We start from the raw sequence: 16,867 nt of genomic DNA on the forward strand, positions 1-16,867 counted from the left end.
TGGATTCCTGCATTGAGCAGGGGGTTGGACTCGATGGCCTTGTAGGCCCCTTCCAACTCTGCTATTCTATGATTCTGTGATTTGAACACTGCAAACTTTCTGTTCTGCCTAGAATTCTATTGCTTTCAGGAAACATGTATGCTAATGGCCAAAAACAATATCCTACTCATAGTCAACGTTAGTACTGAGTGACTGGGTTCATCCTTTTCGTCATTGTCTCTCAATAGAAGCCAATGTCTACCAGTAGTTGCAACAATTTTATGATCCACACCTCTGTGCCATGCATTCTGTACCACCTCTTAAACCTTGTTCTGCCAATACAACCGAAAGACTTCAATATCAATTGCGGTAGTGAGTAAACACTACCATCTTGTGGAAAGCAACAACAAGAAACAGTTTAAGAGAAAACCACCCATCCCTTTGTAGGTTGAGTAACTTAAGCGTTCTTTGTTTTGTCTTTTGCAATGCAATTTTATTAAACTTCTTTGGCTGTATATCAATTTGGTAACTTCATCCCAGCAACAGTTTGCCATGAAAGACACAGTCAGCTGCATATAAAATCGTTTTTTATTTGGTAGTATTATACATGTTACAAAAGTAAAGAAACACATCAAAAAATACATTTTATGTGACGCATAGCCAAAACATACTTCCTGGCTAGGTTTGAGATCTACTAAGGAACATGGGGTTATGCTGGCTTTTACTGACCTAGGTAACAGTGTACTGCTATGTAGGGATTCACCCTAAAAGTAAAGTTACCCCAAAAGGGTGTTTCCTTAAAAAAAAAAATCCATACATGGGGCCACACACTTGCAGCTTATGTAGCCATCTTTTACTAACATAAATAACACTATTCTCGTGATTTGGTATGAAGTCACAGAAGAGCACCTGATTTATGCAAGAGGCAGATATACATTAGATCTGAATCGTCTTTGCTTAAGACCCCTTCATCGTTGATTGATAGATTTATTCTTCTGTCATTTAACATGAGCACACGCAAACCACAAACGTGGTCAGCATAGTTTTGGCCACATTAATGCTAAGCATATTACTAACTAAGCAACAGTGAAGCGAAGGAAGAGAAAAGAGTGCCACGCCGAACAAAAATGTTTGCAAAGGCAAAGCCAAGAATTAACGTTACAGAAAAATAAAGAAGCCAAACGTAAGAAATATAAAGTTTTAGATACAGATCCCTTCATTTGTGAAGCAAAAATCTGACAGCTGTGGTTCGTGATTTACTATCTAGCCTGGAAACAAGGCATGCTTAAGGACACCCCAGCTGTGAAAGTGCACACCGGCTCTTGTAAACAGAGGACTCCAAATGAGTTAGTGCACAGCTTCTCTGCCCGCACATGTGTCTTCTCGAAGTGCAGCCCAAAATTCAGCGAAAGATTCAAGTGCTGGGACAGTGAGAATGGTTTTACCCATCAATGATAGTCAGTGTGAGTAGTTTCACTTACGCTTTCAACAATCCTACATTTCGTTGTGTGAAGTCCACTATGACCCAAAGGGCGCAATCCTATGCATCTTTAGACAGGAAAAAGTCCTACGACTCCCAGGATTTTTTTCTCCCTAAACATGCATAGGATCGCACCTTAAACCTTAACCCAATTTATTATATCAGCCAGAACACCAATTGAAAACTTTGTGCCTCAAACAGTGATATATTTTGAAACAAAAAATCTTAAACTAAATATACATTTGTATATATTATATTAACCTAAATATATCTAAAATGAATTTAACTAAAGACTGACATGAATAAGGTATCATCACTAGTGCAGATGTGCATTCTTTTAACTTTGATTTTACTATTATGCAACACTCCATTAACTCACTGAATTGTCAGCTAGACATGGATTTTCTCTATTAAAAACCTATCTCCACACATTCCAAGCAGATTTGAGTGGAGGATGGTTTCGTTCATTTATTCAAACCAACGCTGACTTAAAATTTATTTCCTGCTGCAGCAGAAATTATTTTGGGCAATTTTTAGGGAGATTGAAAAGTAAAGCAGAAGGAATTGTAAAATCTTCCTTCTCCTGTTATCTGTATTGCAGAGTTTATTATTTACATAAACAATATGTAAAACAATTTTACATATTGTTTTATGAAAATATTGTGGTAAAGAAATAATTTTCAGGTGAAGATTGATATAAAGAGCTATACAAAAACTGTGGAGCACCATGAATTCATATGGCTTCTGGAAATTCAAAGGCCACCAGAGCTAATGCTGCTGCTGTGGGCTGCTTAATTTTAGAGATGCTTGTTTCACCAACTTCTGCTGATGTCTTGTTGCTTTAGCTTCATCAATGGCATGGCAAATCTCCTGCGAAGAAAAGGGAAATTTATGATTGGTCACTAAACCTCAAATATCTTCATGGGAAAAAATGGCATAGTATTTCTTGGAGAGATGGAACAACTTGGACCTAGCTCTCTTCATAGCAACTAGAAACAGAACTTTATAAAGAACAGGGTCCAACAGGCACTGAGACAAGGGGATATAAGCATAGGCGTGCACAGCACATTTCATTAGGTGGTTCGGTCAGGGATATATATATATTTTTAAGGTAAACATTGATTGAATATACAGTAATAAAGGACTTTTTTTCATTCATCAAACAAACGAAATAAAAACTGAAGTAAACTGTATTTTTTTAATTAACAAATAATCTGTACTGCACTGTTGTAATTATTTGATTGGGACTGAAGTAGAGGAGCACTAATTTTACTGTACTTATTGTCTTTACATATGGTTAAATATCCCACAGTTACCTTGCTATTCTATTTCTACAATTCATTTTCTCCTGTCTTTTTTTCATCCTCTCTTCGTTTTCAGGCTGCATCCTATGCACATTTACCTCAGAGTAAGTTTGATTAATCTCAGTGGGGCTTACTTCTGAGTAGACGTACATAGGATTGTGCTGCAGCTCTATTTTAAAGTGACACAAGATAGACACGTACCATGTTTACCAAAAGAATGGCTTGAAAAAAGGGGGTTGGACACCCTAAAATAAGCAAGAGCAGATAGGAATTGTTTTAGCAAGCATTCTGAAAAAGGTGCTGCTGAATGAACCCTCCTTAGCCAGGAGGTCCTGGGGGGCATTGCAGTTCTCCCCCCTTCCCCCTTTCTTTTCTCTTGCTGGAGGCCAGTCTGGGGAGGGCGGTGGGGCAGCGACGAGGAGAGAAGGCATACAGCTTCTCTCTCTCTCTCTCTCTCTTTCTCCCAAACATTACAGTACCTGCAGGGCTGATGATGAGAGGAGGGCAGCAGCTCCGAAGGGGGGAGGGCTCCAATCCGCAGCTCTGGGCAATCTTACTACTTACAGAAACAGCCCTGCTCCTCACCCGGTGGGCCAGCCTGCCTGCCTGCCTGGGCGCTTTGCCTCCCGCCTCCCCTCCTCAGCTCCACCATGTGCTGCTTCGTGGCCCCAGCATGGCTGCTGCTCCCACCTTGTTCAGCAACTGTCGCGAGAGGTCAGACAGAGCAGCTGGGAGCAGGAAGCAGCTGAGTGAGTGAGTGAGTGAAAGAGCGAGCTGGGGGTGGGGGGGACAGCGTCTGCACCGGTGAAAAAAGCCTTCCGGAGGAGGAGCAGGGTGGGGAGCAGCTGAATTTGTCGCTCTTTCCTACAGCTAGCACCGGCCCTGCTACTGCAACATGGCGGCGGCAGCGGATTAGGGTGTTCAACTGAACCCTTTGAACCTGTTGTTCGCACGCCAATGGATAAGAAAACCTGCCAGGATCAATTCCTTAAGATGCCTCCGCCAAGAGTGGGCAACTGCCGACTGAACGAATTGACCTTTAGATCCACACCTGATTTTTCTCCCGTTCACTAAGGCTTGCAGAAACTCTACAAGCTCAGTTCCTCCTGCATTTCTTCCTTGGCGTGAAGACCTTTCAGTCCTGGAAGAAGATGCTAAGATTTCTAAGGTCACTAACACCTCCTCAAGAGTAAACAGGGGTCCTTTGTTAAGTTTCCCTACAAGAGGGTATTTTGGAGCAAACTGTCACATGTTCTTCTGCGGCTCGTGGGACACAGGCGAATCAAGAGATGATGCTAGCTGTGAGCTCCCGATTCTACGCAATTCTAGCAAGCACATGAAGGGCACGAAAGACATCCAGGAGATCATGGAGTCAAACCCAAAATGGCAGGGAGAGCCTGGTGCAGTTTGTGTTGGTGAATTGTTCCACCCACACCGAAGAGGAAGAGGAAAGGCCTATGGTTGAAGGCTCACTTAGCTAGGCCCAGCTACTACTGGAATAGACAGTGGACATTTCTTTGGCACCATGCATCTTACTGTCGTCTAAGCCACAGTACGTTAGGAACTATGGGATGGGCTTTCTTGATACAGAAGATAGAGGCAAGCATTCAGTGCCCAGTGAGTAGTCCTCTAGCAGGGCCGGATCTACACTACTGCTTTAAAGCGCTTTATAACAGTTTTATAGCGCTTTAAAGCAGTTAAAGCGCTTTATAACTGTTATAAAGCGCTTTAAAGCAGTAGTGTAGATCCTGCCCTGGAGACAGGAGAAGTCAAGGGTGGAGGATAGGATAAGCCATTGCCCTAACCTAGGCTGGCTCTAAGATAGCCCTTTAAATACAAAAGCAAGTTATACACATCAGGAGAGGAAAGGGGGCAGGGTGGAGTGGGGTGGAGAAAGCCTCCCACTTGCCCCTGAAAAGAAGGTCCCTTGAAAGTCCTACTTTCCTTAATGAAGCAACAATGGTAGATGATCAAATAAGAAAACATGGGAGCAATTCTACTCTTTGGTAGAAGGCAGAGTCACGACTGAAAAGAGGTTTCCTCCCCTTAAGAACATGCTGGATCAGACCAAGGGTCCATCTAATCCTGCACTCTGTTCACACAGTGGCCAACCAGCCATCGGCCAGGGATGAACAAACAGGACATGGTGCAACAGCGCCCTCCCGCCCATGTTCACTGGTGCACACAAGCTTATTGCCTCGAATACTGGAGACAGCACACAACCATCAGGGCTAGTAGCCATTGATAGCCTTTGCCCTTCCTGGTACCTCCAATGTTTTTTGATTGGCCCAGCCTTCTACAGAAGTGGGAGTTAACTTTTTCCTCCCTGCTCCACTCCCTCGCTGACTGAGAAAGGCAGAGACACCTCAATCTAGGTGTCAAATGTTGATGCCCCAAATGACGGCACACGACACTAGGACAAACATGCCACAGGACACATGTGACGATATGCCTTCAAACCAACAGCATGTTGATGATGAAGGCCCAGGTTCTGTCACTAACTGCCACATTTACATTTAAAATGTTAAACAACTTCAGATGATGAGACAGATCTTTACCATTGCTGAAGAAGAATTCCCGAGACGGATTTGCTTTACACACTCTTGCACTGACCCCTCTCTTCGGTGGAATGTTAACAGCCCTTGGTCCTGTGAAAAAAACCAGCATGATTTCAAAGGGCTGCAAAAATGTTATGACATGCCGGCATTAAAAAGGACGCCATCAAATCATATTTGTTGTGGTCTAACTTTGGCCATCATGCATTAATAAAAGAAGAAATAGAAATTCTGTTTTATGTTTGTGAGATTACACATAAGAACAGAGCACTGGGTTATGGATCAACACAGAATATCAAAACAGTTTTTCTCTTTGTTCTCCTTTCTACCCCAGGTTACCTGAAAATCCCAAAGACACTACCTGGAATTCTAGAGGGATATCAGTTTGAGTCATCACAAACAGACAAAATTTTGTAGCACCTGAAAGACTAGTACATTTATTAGGGCATAAGCTTTTGTTAGCTAGAGCCTATCACCTTTTCCTCAGAAATGTATTACATTTTCAGAGCGAGAGAAATGCAAAAATTCCCTCAAGGGCTTGAATTTTGGGAAAGATTTCTGGATCTTGCACAACTTTACTGCACTATTATCTTTAGTGTACTGCAACTTGACTAGGCTATGATTAATCTAACCTTCTGGTCAGGTACAGCAGCCTTCCCCAACAGGGTGCCCTCCAGGTGTGTTGGGCTATAGCTCCCATTATCCCCCTCAGCTAGCTGGGGTTGATGGGAGTTGTAGGTTCTACTCATCTGGTAGCCACCTGGTTGGGGACGTCTGATGTAAGATGGAGAAAGGCATCTCAATTTGATTTCAGCAGCTTTGCAGAGTTGCCAGCAACTGAAATTATTTATTTATTTATTTATTTATTTAGAATATTTATATACCACTCCCCATTGAAAAAAATTTGGAGTGGTGTACAAGGTAAAATGAAAATAAAAACAGAATAAAACAGTTAAAATAAAATTTAAAAAGTAGCAAAAACAGAAATCCAAGGCTGCATGTTAAAGAAAGGCTTCTTGGAATAAAGATGTTTTCAGGAGGTGCCGAAAGGAGTACAAGGTTGGCGCCTGCCTGACCTCCAGAGGCAGGGAATTCCGCAGGAGGGGTACCGCCACGCTGAAGGCTCTTCCCCTGGTGGATTCCAATCGGAGGATGGATCTAGGTGGAACCACCAGGAGCAGGCCCTCGGATGACCTCAGTGACCGGGCAGGTTGGCAAGGGAGAAGGCGCTCTCTCAGGTATCCTGGTCCCAAGTTGTTTAGGGCTTTGTACACAAGTACCAGAACCTTAAACCTGGCCCGGTAGCGAATAGGCAGCCAGTGCAGTTCCCTCAGCAGAGGAGGTTCTACCACTCCCAGCATTCCCCAGCCAGCCGTGCTTAAGTTTATATTTATTTATTTATTTATTTATTTTCATTTCTATACCACCCAATAGCTGGAGCTCTCTGGGCAGTTCACAAAAATTAAAGCCATTCAAAGTATAAAACAATAGTTTTATACTGTTATATATAGAGAGAGACTTTTTTCTGTCTGCACATGCACAGGATTGTGCCCTTAGGCAATTACATTTAGGAGCTTTTCTACATGAGGCTTTTAACCCTCCACTTGACCAAGGCTTGATTCCGGATTCTTTGGAGGATTCCAGTCCGGAAACTTCAGCTGGTCCACAACAGAGCAGCAAGATTGTTCACAGGGACTGGCCAAGGAGATCAGATTATGCTAGTACTCTTACAGCTGCACTGGCTGCCATTCCATCTCTGTGCCCGATTCAAAGTGCTGATATTAACATTTAAATGACTTGGGGTCTGGTTATCTGAAGGATCATCTCCTCCCATATACACCTGCCTGGACACGAAGCTCATCATCAAGGGTCCCTCCCTAGGGACCCCTGCCAAGGGAAATGAAGCAGGTGGTTACCGAGAAAAGAGCCTTTTCTGTTGTGGCACCCCGGTTGTGGAGTTCACCTGGTGCTTAACTTGTACTCTTTTCGGTTCCTGGTGAAGACTTTTCCATTGAACCAGGCATTTTAGCATTCTAGGCTTTTAGCTCTGCTGTTTTAAATCTGTATTTTAAATCTCTGCATTGCTGATAGATTTTATTCTCGTTGCACTTTTATATTGTAGTTTTAAGTTTGTGTTTTATTTTTTGTGAACCATTCAGCTATGGGGTGGTATAGAAATATAATAAATAAACAACATACATGTGTTTTCTTTTCGAGGGTGGGAGGTTGTTTCTCTTCTCTTTCTTATGTTCCATTGCACAAGCACTAGTAGGCACCATTGTGTAGCAGACTTGCACAATTACACTAGGCTTTATCCTGCTATTCATGATAATAATACCAACATTTCATTAGAAAAAAAACCCACTAAAATGGTTTTCAAAGCGTGGGAGAGGCCCTGGAGGATGACACCATCATGTAAAGGACTCACAAACCAGTGAACGCTGGGATTCACGAGCGCACAATAAATGCCTCATGTAGAAAGGCTCTAGAAATTGAACCCAGCATGCTCCGGAGGGTTCTCCACTATGCCTTCTGCAACCTAACTATTATTGTTATAAGAACTTACTGTATTTATATAAATTTATATAATTTATATAATTTACTGAAATTATAAGAATTTACTGTGTATAATCTGTACAGCACCATGTACATTGATGGTGCTATATAAATAATAATAATAATAATAATAATAATAATAATAATAATAATAACAACACGCATGAATATGTTTCTCTACCTTAATGAAGATTCGCAGTACGTTTTCATCCACAGTTGGTGGGCGCGTAAAATTTTCATATAAATAATCCCAGTCTGTCGTTACATGCCCTAGAATCTCCACCTCCTTGATTAACATGACTCTTCTAGATCAAGACAAAACAACAACAACACACGTTCATGGTTTCCATTTAGCAGAAATGGACAAGGCCAAAACGCCTCCGAGCATGAATATCTATTGCTGCAGACCCTGAACATACCACACAATTATTATTTTTTAACTTCAGCAGAATATATTTGAAATGAAACCGCTGTAGCGACAGAATGGCTCAAACGAGGGCTGGATTTACGTTGACAGGTAACTAGGCTCTTTTGCTTTGGATGGGAAGAATCGTATCAGCATCAGTAGGCAATTCAAGGAAAACATTTTACCCCAAAATCAAGGAGTTGGGGAAGAGAGACCTATAGGAATACTCCATATTCAGGTCTATTTTAGGGACTTTAAGGTACTTTCAGGTCCAAAAAAGGGACTAAAATAGGGACCTCATAAAAACTATGGAAACAAAAACGTAACTCAAAAGCATGGTGTGTGTGTTTTTTAAAAAAACACCTACCACTAAGCTGGTTAAAGTCAAACCAAAAAACTTTTTTTAACTCTTTTCAATGCATATTAACTCTTTAAGTTCAATTTTTAGCTCGTCTTTTCACTTTAACTCAACTTTTAAGTTCATTGGTTATTTTAGCCATATTGAACAACCAAAAATAAGGTTTTTTGAATAATTTATGTAATTTTTTATGATTTTCAGTGTAATTTTTTATAGCAAGTTGCAGCAATTCAGGCCTGATGTCTTTAGAAATTGTTAAGTTTCAACCTTTCGTCCCGGGTATGACGTTAAACTGCCTCTTCAGGGCCCTTTCCTCTTTTTTTTTTTTGCCCTGGAGTCTTTCCTCTTTGGTTGGCATTTCTTCCATTTCTTGTGGTAGCAGTAACCTTTCTTCTTTCCTGTAGGTCTCCCTTGACCACTTCTTGTGTTTTTTCCATCCTGAGACTTAGGTTATTGAAGGGTTAAGATTGGGGTGGGGGGTGTTTGTTTTTATAGGTGCTTGGACAAGATAGGGGAAAAATTAGGTCAAAAGTTTAACTTTGTTAAATGGGGAATTGCCGTCCTAGTAAAGATGGGTTGCTACAAAAGGATTCACTTGGACATCAACTCGGGACATGGGCAAAACTTATAAGTGACACTGAAGTGTTATGTATTGTTTGTGACTCTAAAATAAATGTCACCAAAGGTTTTGAAAATATTAGTTAACATGTTGCCGCAAGAAAACATTTTAAAAACTGTGAAATAAAACGTCGTACCCGGGACGAAAGGTTGAAAGGTTGAAACTTACCAATTTTTAAAGACATTGGGCCTGAATTGCTGCAACTTGCCTAAAATTTATACTGAAAATCATAAAAATGTAGTAAATTATTTTTAAAAAGCATATACCCATTTTTAGGGAATTTAGGGACCTAGGATTTTAAAAAAGGGACTTTTAGGGGCTTTGTTTCAGTTTAGGGAGTTTTAGGGACTTTAGGGACCAAGTATGAGCCCTGGACCTCTGTTAAGAGCCTGGCGGGCTGGGGCCAGAGAGGAAACCACGACACTTTCTTTGTTACTAGCCATCAGTACAGCTGAATCTGGCTCCCAAGTGGAGATGAGCCACCAAAGGTTCCAGGACCAAAGCCTACCCTGGAATACGATCAACCAGATGCCACAGATGCCACAGGCTAGAAAATTGTGTATTTGTATTTTTAAATTTTTTATCATTACGTTTATATCCCACCCTCTTTTCCTCTTGCAAGAAACCCGCCAGCTTACATGGTGCTCCTCCTCTCCATTTTATTCTCACAGCAACCCTGTGAGGTAGGTTAGGCTGAGAGGCAGTGACTGTCCCAGAGTAACCCCAGTGACCTTCATGGCCGAGTGGGGACTAGAACCCGGGTCTCCAGAGTTCCCGTCTGATACTCTAACTGCTATACCAAACTGATGTAGAGGAAGTAGTGGTTGAGGCAAGTCCAGTTTTAAGGGGGGGGGGCGGGAAAGGGACCTGCCTGGCTTATTACTCTCCATCTCCTCATCAGGTAAACCAAATTCTTGGGAATTCCACCACTGAGATGTGGTCTTCACTTTTAATGCAATTCTTAAGCAAAAACTAACATTCCCACAGAGGGAATATAATCCTGGTTCAAAAACAACTCTTTGCAGAGTGGCAATGTTTGCCATTTTATTAGATGCAACCAAGAAGGAGGAGGAGGAGAAGAATCACCACCATCACCACTTAGGTTTGATTCAATTGTATTATTAAATTCTCTGTAACACAGAGAGAGAGAGCGCTTGGGGGTTCCTTTGAATTTATTAATGCAACAGTACCTGTTGGTTACTACAATGTGTGCCTTTCTGCCTTCTGGAACAGCACAGTGGTATTGGAAACTCTCTCCAGGCAGCTTCTTGATATGAGAGTTCTAGAATGAGATGGGAAAAGCCAAAGTTCTAGATCAAAGTGACACACATACCTAGTCTCAGAGGAGATGTCACTTACAAACTCTGGACCGAATCCTATAGCAGGGAGCCCTCCCAGAAGCCAGTGGCAGTGGACTATGCCCACTCTTGCATTGGAGAAAGCATGTTTGGGAGCTGGTCAGATCTGCACAGTGGTTTGGAGCCCAATACTGAAACCCATTTCGATATTAACCTTAAAGAACTTGTAATCTGCACCATGACCCAGTTGCCAAATTGCAGGCACACGTCTTTGAGCAGAACATGCAACAGGAGAGTGCATTAAATCAGCATAAAATATCCATGAATTACAAAAGGCAAACCGGCAGAGAAATACATTAAGGCGTCACATTAAACGTGCCTCTGACAGGTATTGTTTCTTAGAGAGGCCCCCTGGGCAGGGGCTGCCACCCCAAAGGAGAACTGGGCGTGCGGTCACTTGATGAGGAACAATGTGGTCATTCCACAAACTGCAACATCAACTCAGACAGGCTTCACCTTTTGTTTTTCTCAAATTTGAATTTATTTTCACAAATCTGAAGTATATTTGCAACCACAAAAGGTGAGGCAAATATAAATTGTGCAACAGGCACATTTGTTGGATTAGAACCCATGCGCCAGTGTACCGAACATGATCTTGTTTTGAGGATATTTCATATGGACTAGTCTTATACTTTATTACTTTTATAAAGTCATAAAAGGAACAATATACATGATAATTAAACACACAGTAATATTAAGCACACAGTAATAATGACCTTGAGTATATATAAAAGCAATTTTTACACATCCATGTCACTTTCAAGGTAGGAAAAAACACACCTATGCATCCTATTTATAACCCACATGTGATGTGGCAAAACATGCAAAAGCGTACATCAGCAATTAGAGATCCTTGCTGCTCATACGGACTGTAAACACTGAGTTTGGTAATTTATCCCATGTGGTGGTATCACATGTGGGGTCCAAGCAACGTCCCGCACAGAGATTTCAAATTAAAAACGCGTCTTATGAAACCAGGCCCTATGAGTTGCATAAAAATAAAAATAAAAACTCACCTTCCTATCCACAAAACAGATCCCTCCCAACTTTATAGCTACATGGCTTTGTAAATGACTTTAGAAGTAAGCTGACATTGCTTTCTTTTAAGACCAGCATTGAGTAATTTATGCAACATGGAAATTTTAAGAAGGCCAGAAATGGATATTAACTCCCTCAGGGATGAGACAAGAAAGAGCTACCCATAAGCAAGAGAAAAAGCCAGCTGCAGGGATTGCAGGAGACTACAGCTAAACTCAGAATGTTAGGAGCAAGAGAACAGCACAGCCTGATCCAGGACCTTCTGTCTAAAGCAAGAATTTTTTCCCTGGGGGTGGGGTGGGGGAGAATTCCCTTTTTTAAAAAAAAGTTCTCACAAGTTAAGGCCAACATCCTTAAAAAAACAAATAATTGTGCTTGGTGTTATATTTACATTGGACTTTTTTTTTTGCTATTTATTACAAAATACATCTGAGAAAATAAATTACTTAACATATTTGAGTTATGTTAATATTAAGTTAAAAACACAATTAAGATGGGATATTCATTTATACAACCTTGACACATTTCTCAAAAGAGATAAACTCTTCTTTTCAAAGACATTTTGCAATACTTTTTGTATTGGCTGCCAAAGCATACTGAGCGTTTACTACTTTCTAATATTAACAAAACCTGGCAGGTATCTACTGTTCATAGAGAGACAGCATGCCCATTTCTTCCCATGAATAATACAAAAAATATTTTCCACAACATTTCAATGCAATAAAGATACATTGCTTCCAAACATACGTTTTCACCTTTAAATCAATATAGTTTGACATTATATTAAAGGGGAACATATACATTCCTTAAGGTAAAACAAATAATAAAAAACAAAGAAAAACAGTTTCCTTTGAGCATCAAGGCACTGGTTTTACTTTTTAAGAATAAATCTACCTATCTGGGTATAATTTTTAAAATGGCATTTCTCGACAAAAGATCTTTTCGGGTATTAACATATCCTGAAAGAAAGTGCTGTATCAATCACAATTTTATAAATGGATATCCAAGAGAATTACATTTTAATGACCTGCCAAGGTTTGATACGAGTTTGACGATAGAATTCCATTACACACAGACTTCTGGTTGGGGTTTCCCACTCCAACTAGAAGTATACATCCACGGTGAAATTACTGAAAGTTGCTAGAGGCGGCTTGTACCATTTTCACTCTTATTTTCACTCCTGTCTTCCTATCCACTGCCCACCAAACCTGGACTCTGCCTGCCTTCCTCCCAGCTTTCCAGACTCAGAGATGTCTTTTGAGATAGACGCTTGGAAAAGGAAGGTGGGAAAGACAGTTTCACACTCAAAGCCCTCCACGCAGTGCAAGCATATAAATTGGTATGAATGGGGAAGGAGGAAGTGATAGCCCGCATTCATGAATTTGTCGTATCTCTCTCAATATAACACAATGAATTTAACTCATATATGCCACATCAGTGATACCTTCAACTAGTGAATAGCTGATCTGCGTTACCATTCAATATCTTTAGTCTTAATTCTACAGAAGAGTCTAGGAAGAAACGGCACATTAAATAAATGTGAATGCTTGACCACTTCCTGGTTTCCCAGGCTTCCCCCATAGTTCTCCATCGCACTAGCTTTCCTAGTGCGAGGCTAACCTCGGATATTAGAAATGATTTCCCCATCACTTGAAATGGTGAGTTTAAAACTTATTTATTTATTTATTACATTTTTACACCGCCTAATAGCCGAAGCTTAGGACGAGGGATACCGAAAGGCTCTGAGGGGAGACACTGAATGTAATGGACTCCTACGCCCTTAGTTTTAAGATAAACCAAGACAAATTAAGATGAATCAATTTGATCAGGAAAATAGAATGGGAACAGTAGACTCCATTATTCCAGTTGCTGCTGCGTACGCATGGTGGGAGAGAAGAAGAAAGAAGAAACACATCAGAAAAGGATCATATGCAATAGATAATAGATAGGAAGATATCACTTTTTAGGGTACCTATTTGACTGGAATGTCATTTTTGGTTTATAGCAGCATACCAATAAACTATTTAAGAGAAGTTGTTTCTGACAATGCTTAGGTAGTATGTTTCTACTTTATTGTTCTCAATATACATGCCACCTCCCAAAATATTATCAAATAGATATGCTTCTTGCCAATGTGGAAATCAAGTGGTGGTGGTGGTTTTAAAAGGAATAAAAATATAGCAGTGTCATTAACAAATATTACTAATGAAAAGTATAGCAAAAATGACAAGGACTTGAATAGAGTGAAACAGTTATGCATTTCTCACTCACTCACACACACACACTCGATGCCTCTACCTCCAAGTCCTAGAGTGGCACATGTGGGCTACCCCATGAATTTCACAACTAGACTGAGAAAGAGGGAACTTTCTCTCATCTGTTTCGTACGATTGCCCCTGACGAAGCAGCTCTTGGTTCCGAGACATGGAACCAAGGATGTCAACATTATCTGGTTGAGCTTTTCTATTGTATTTTATATTATGGTTTTATACTGTTGTTTTATACTTTGAATGTTTTTAATTTTTGTGAACCGCCCAGAGAGCTCCAGCTATTAGGCGGTATAGAAATGTAATAAATAAATAAATAAATAAATAAACATGGGGTTCAATAGAAAAAAGCTTTTCATTTGCCACCTTTGAGCTTTCTCTCCTATTCTGGGGCTTCCCTTCTCGGGTTTGGCTGAGACATTATATATAAGACACAGAGAGATGCAACATTTCTTTGTGGTGTATTTCCCACAACAACTGTTGACAACAAAAATTCTTTACAACTGGAGGTGAAACTTCAATCACTCGACGCCTGGTTCTGCCACAGTGACCTGGCCAACGTCTCTTGCAAAATACATCTGTTGTTGCGGCTAACAATGAAAGCCAGTGTATCAAAGCCTACCTCAAATAAGTCGTAACCCTCGGCTTCCCCTCTGTCATAGGGCCGAATGATGCCATCTTCACGAATGGGACGGGGAGGGCGGAGAGCTGACACTTCTTCCGTCGATTCTGCCACCCTGTCAAAGAACATCGTAAGCATCACAGACTTCCATTTTCTCTGCCCTACGTTCAGGTGCCTTTTTATCGTGGCAAATCTGGTGACCTAGCAGTAACGAAATTCAAAGTGCTGCTTATGACCTACTAAACCCTACATGACTTGGGTCCATCATATTTTCCCATATGAGCCTGCGTGGGTATTAAATCTATGGGAGAGGCCCTGTTTTTTGTCCTACCGACATCTGAAGTTTGCTTGGTAGAACGCAGGCAAGCCTTGAGCCATATTAGCGGACTAATTAAGCGCATCACAAGTTTGCAGAAATTGTTTTAACTGGCTGTTTTTGTCAGTTTTATTGTTTGTTTTTGGTGTTTTCTTTACTGTTATCTTGCCTTTTACTTTGTATTTTATTACTCCTAGCTGCCTTGAGTACTATTTGACAGAAAGGTGGGATACAAATCCAAAAAATAAATAAAATGCAAAAACTCTATTCAGAATACATTGCAGATTAATTTAATTATAGAGATTTGGGGTCTCTATATTTTTCTATGTGCACCATATCTTGTACTGGTGGTCATTCCTAGAATCCAGGTGTGCAAGAATACACTTCTGATTGTATGGAGAACAGCTGCCTGAAACCCAAGAGCTGAGCCTTCCTTTTGACCCCTGTTCCCCAACTGGATGGCCTGTGGCGGGGGGAGCTTCATTGGAGCCCCAAGGACCCTGGAGAGAGGCTGGCCAGGATTAAGAGCTGCAGTTCAGAAGGAGAGGCCGAGAAGGATCATACAACAGGTGGACAGAGAAAGTTCCAGAGGGTGGAAAAGGGATGGGACATTATATATAAGACACATGGTATATATATAAGACACACATTATATATAAGACACTCTTCTCTGAGTTATTCTGTAGGCATCAATGAACTGGGCCTTCTATACTTTCATCATCCATGGAGCAGTTGCTGGCAGGAGGTGACAAGCTGCTGTACGTGCACAGGCCCAGTTCACAGAAGCAAAAAACATCACACAAATCAGACATGTGTGCATATGACTGCCTGAGCATAGCACCTGCACCTTAGATTGCCTCATCTGTGCAAGTCCGTGCTCCTCCCCATAGATGTCTGGTCCCCAGCTGGGAGAGGATGCATGCTGGTCCTGGACTTAGCTGGAACCCTTCCTGCCCTGGAGATGATCTCATTCTGTCTAATTATACTTTTACAAAGGCAGGGCCCAAGTCGGCACGCCCAGCCGCTTGTACCTCTGGATCCCCTGGAACGTGCTGCTCGCCATGTCCACGATCCCACCTGTAGGACGAGCCACGACACCCACCAGCCCCTTCCCGATTCCTTTGAAGAAGCCAGCCGCACCTTCCTTTTTGGCACCTGCCAGGATTAAAAAGAAGAAGAAAGCATTGCTTTTTCTGGCCAAAGCCAAGATTTCCAAAATCAAAGTATGCAGTTCAGGCAATTAAATCGTCGCACCAGGATTTAGTTTTCCACTTAAAAGATCGCTGTCCTTGAGAGCAATATCAAAGTTTTCAGAATTGTCTATTATTATTATTATTATTATTATTATTATTATTATTATTATTATTATTTACATTTTTTTACTGCTCCATAGCCGAAGCTCTCTGGGAGGTTTACAAAATGCCAATAAGATTGCATTCTCAACACACCCATATTCCACCACATTTAGCAAGTGCTTCACAAATCTAATTCTTGAATTCCAGAAGCTTCAAATCCTTCAATCATGCATCACGGTCATTTAGGTGGAATGTTTAGGAACACAGAGAAGTCAGGGGAGGCAAACGCTAAACATGCTTGCTAGGAGGTAAGTCTCCCTGAACTTTGAGGGAATAGTCCCCAATTCCCATCAGAAGACTTCTACTAGATGCTCAAATCCCCACCTGTCTTCCTTCTCACCTATTCATTTCTCACCTGTAGGGCAGAGAATGGATCTCTGCTACCAACAGGAGGCCAACGAAAATCATCTTTTGCTACTATCTTCGAAGCTCCCACCAGCAAAACATTAAGCATCCAAAGTAGCTAAACTTAAAACTCCTCACTGGTGTGAAATTGCTTCCCCAGTGAGTTCTCTCCGACTGGTGGGGATTTGTGGAGAACATGAGAAGGCATTTCTCTTTGACCTTGAGCAAAGCATTTTCAAGAGTCTATTTTTTGTGCATTCCTGTTTTATCTGTAACGCTAATTCCTGTTTGTGGCTTTCTTCCCGCATC

General features: G+C 41.2%; 1 protein-coding gene across 2 annotated transcripts in view; it reads right to left on the bottom strand.

Moving 5' to 3' along the window:
- Positions 1-549: 549 nt before the first annotated feature.
- The window catches only part of VPS13C (vacuolar protein sorting 13 homolog C), a 109,122-nt gene continuing 92,804 nt past the window's right edge, over positions 550-16,867 (bottom strand). For both annotated transcript variants that reach the window (XM_063142480.1, XM_063142478.1), the window contains 6 exons: positions 15,890-16,013; positions 14,543-14,657; positions 10,448-10,539; positions 8,056-8,179; positions 5,322-5,411; positions 550-2,329 (listed from right to left, as the gene is read on the bottom strand). In XM_063142480.1, coding sequence (XP_062998550.1) covers positions 2,228-2,329; positions 5,322-5,411; positions 8,056-8,179; positions 10,448-10,539; positions 14,543-14,657; positions 15,890-16,013 — 647 coding nt within the window. In that variant the 3' untranslated portion in view covers positions 550-2,227. The remainder of the gene's footprint in view (positions 2,330-5,321; positions 5,412-8,055; positions 8,180-10,447; positions 10,540-14,542; positions 14,658-15,889; positions 16,014-16,867) is intronic.

This window comes from Elgaria multicarinata, chromosome 16, assembly GCF_023053635.1.
Source record: "Elgaria multicarinata webbii isolate HBS135686 ecotype San Diego chromosome 16, rElgMul1.1.pri, whole genome shotgun sequence".
Lineage (NCBI taxonomy): Eukaryota > Metazoa > Chordata > Lepidosauria > Squamata > Anguidae > Elgaria > Elgaria multicarinata.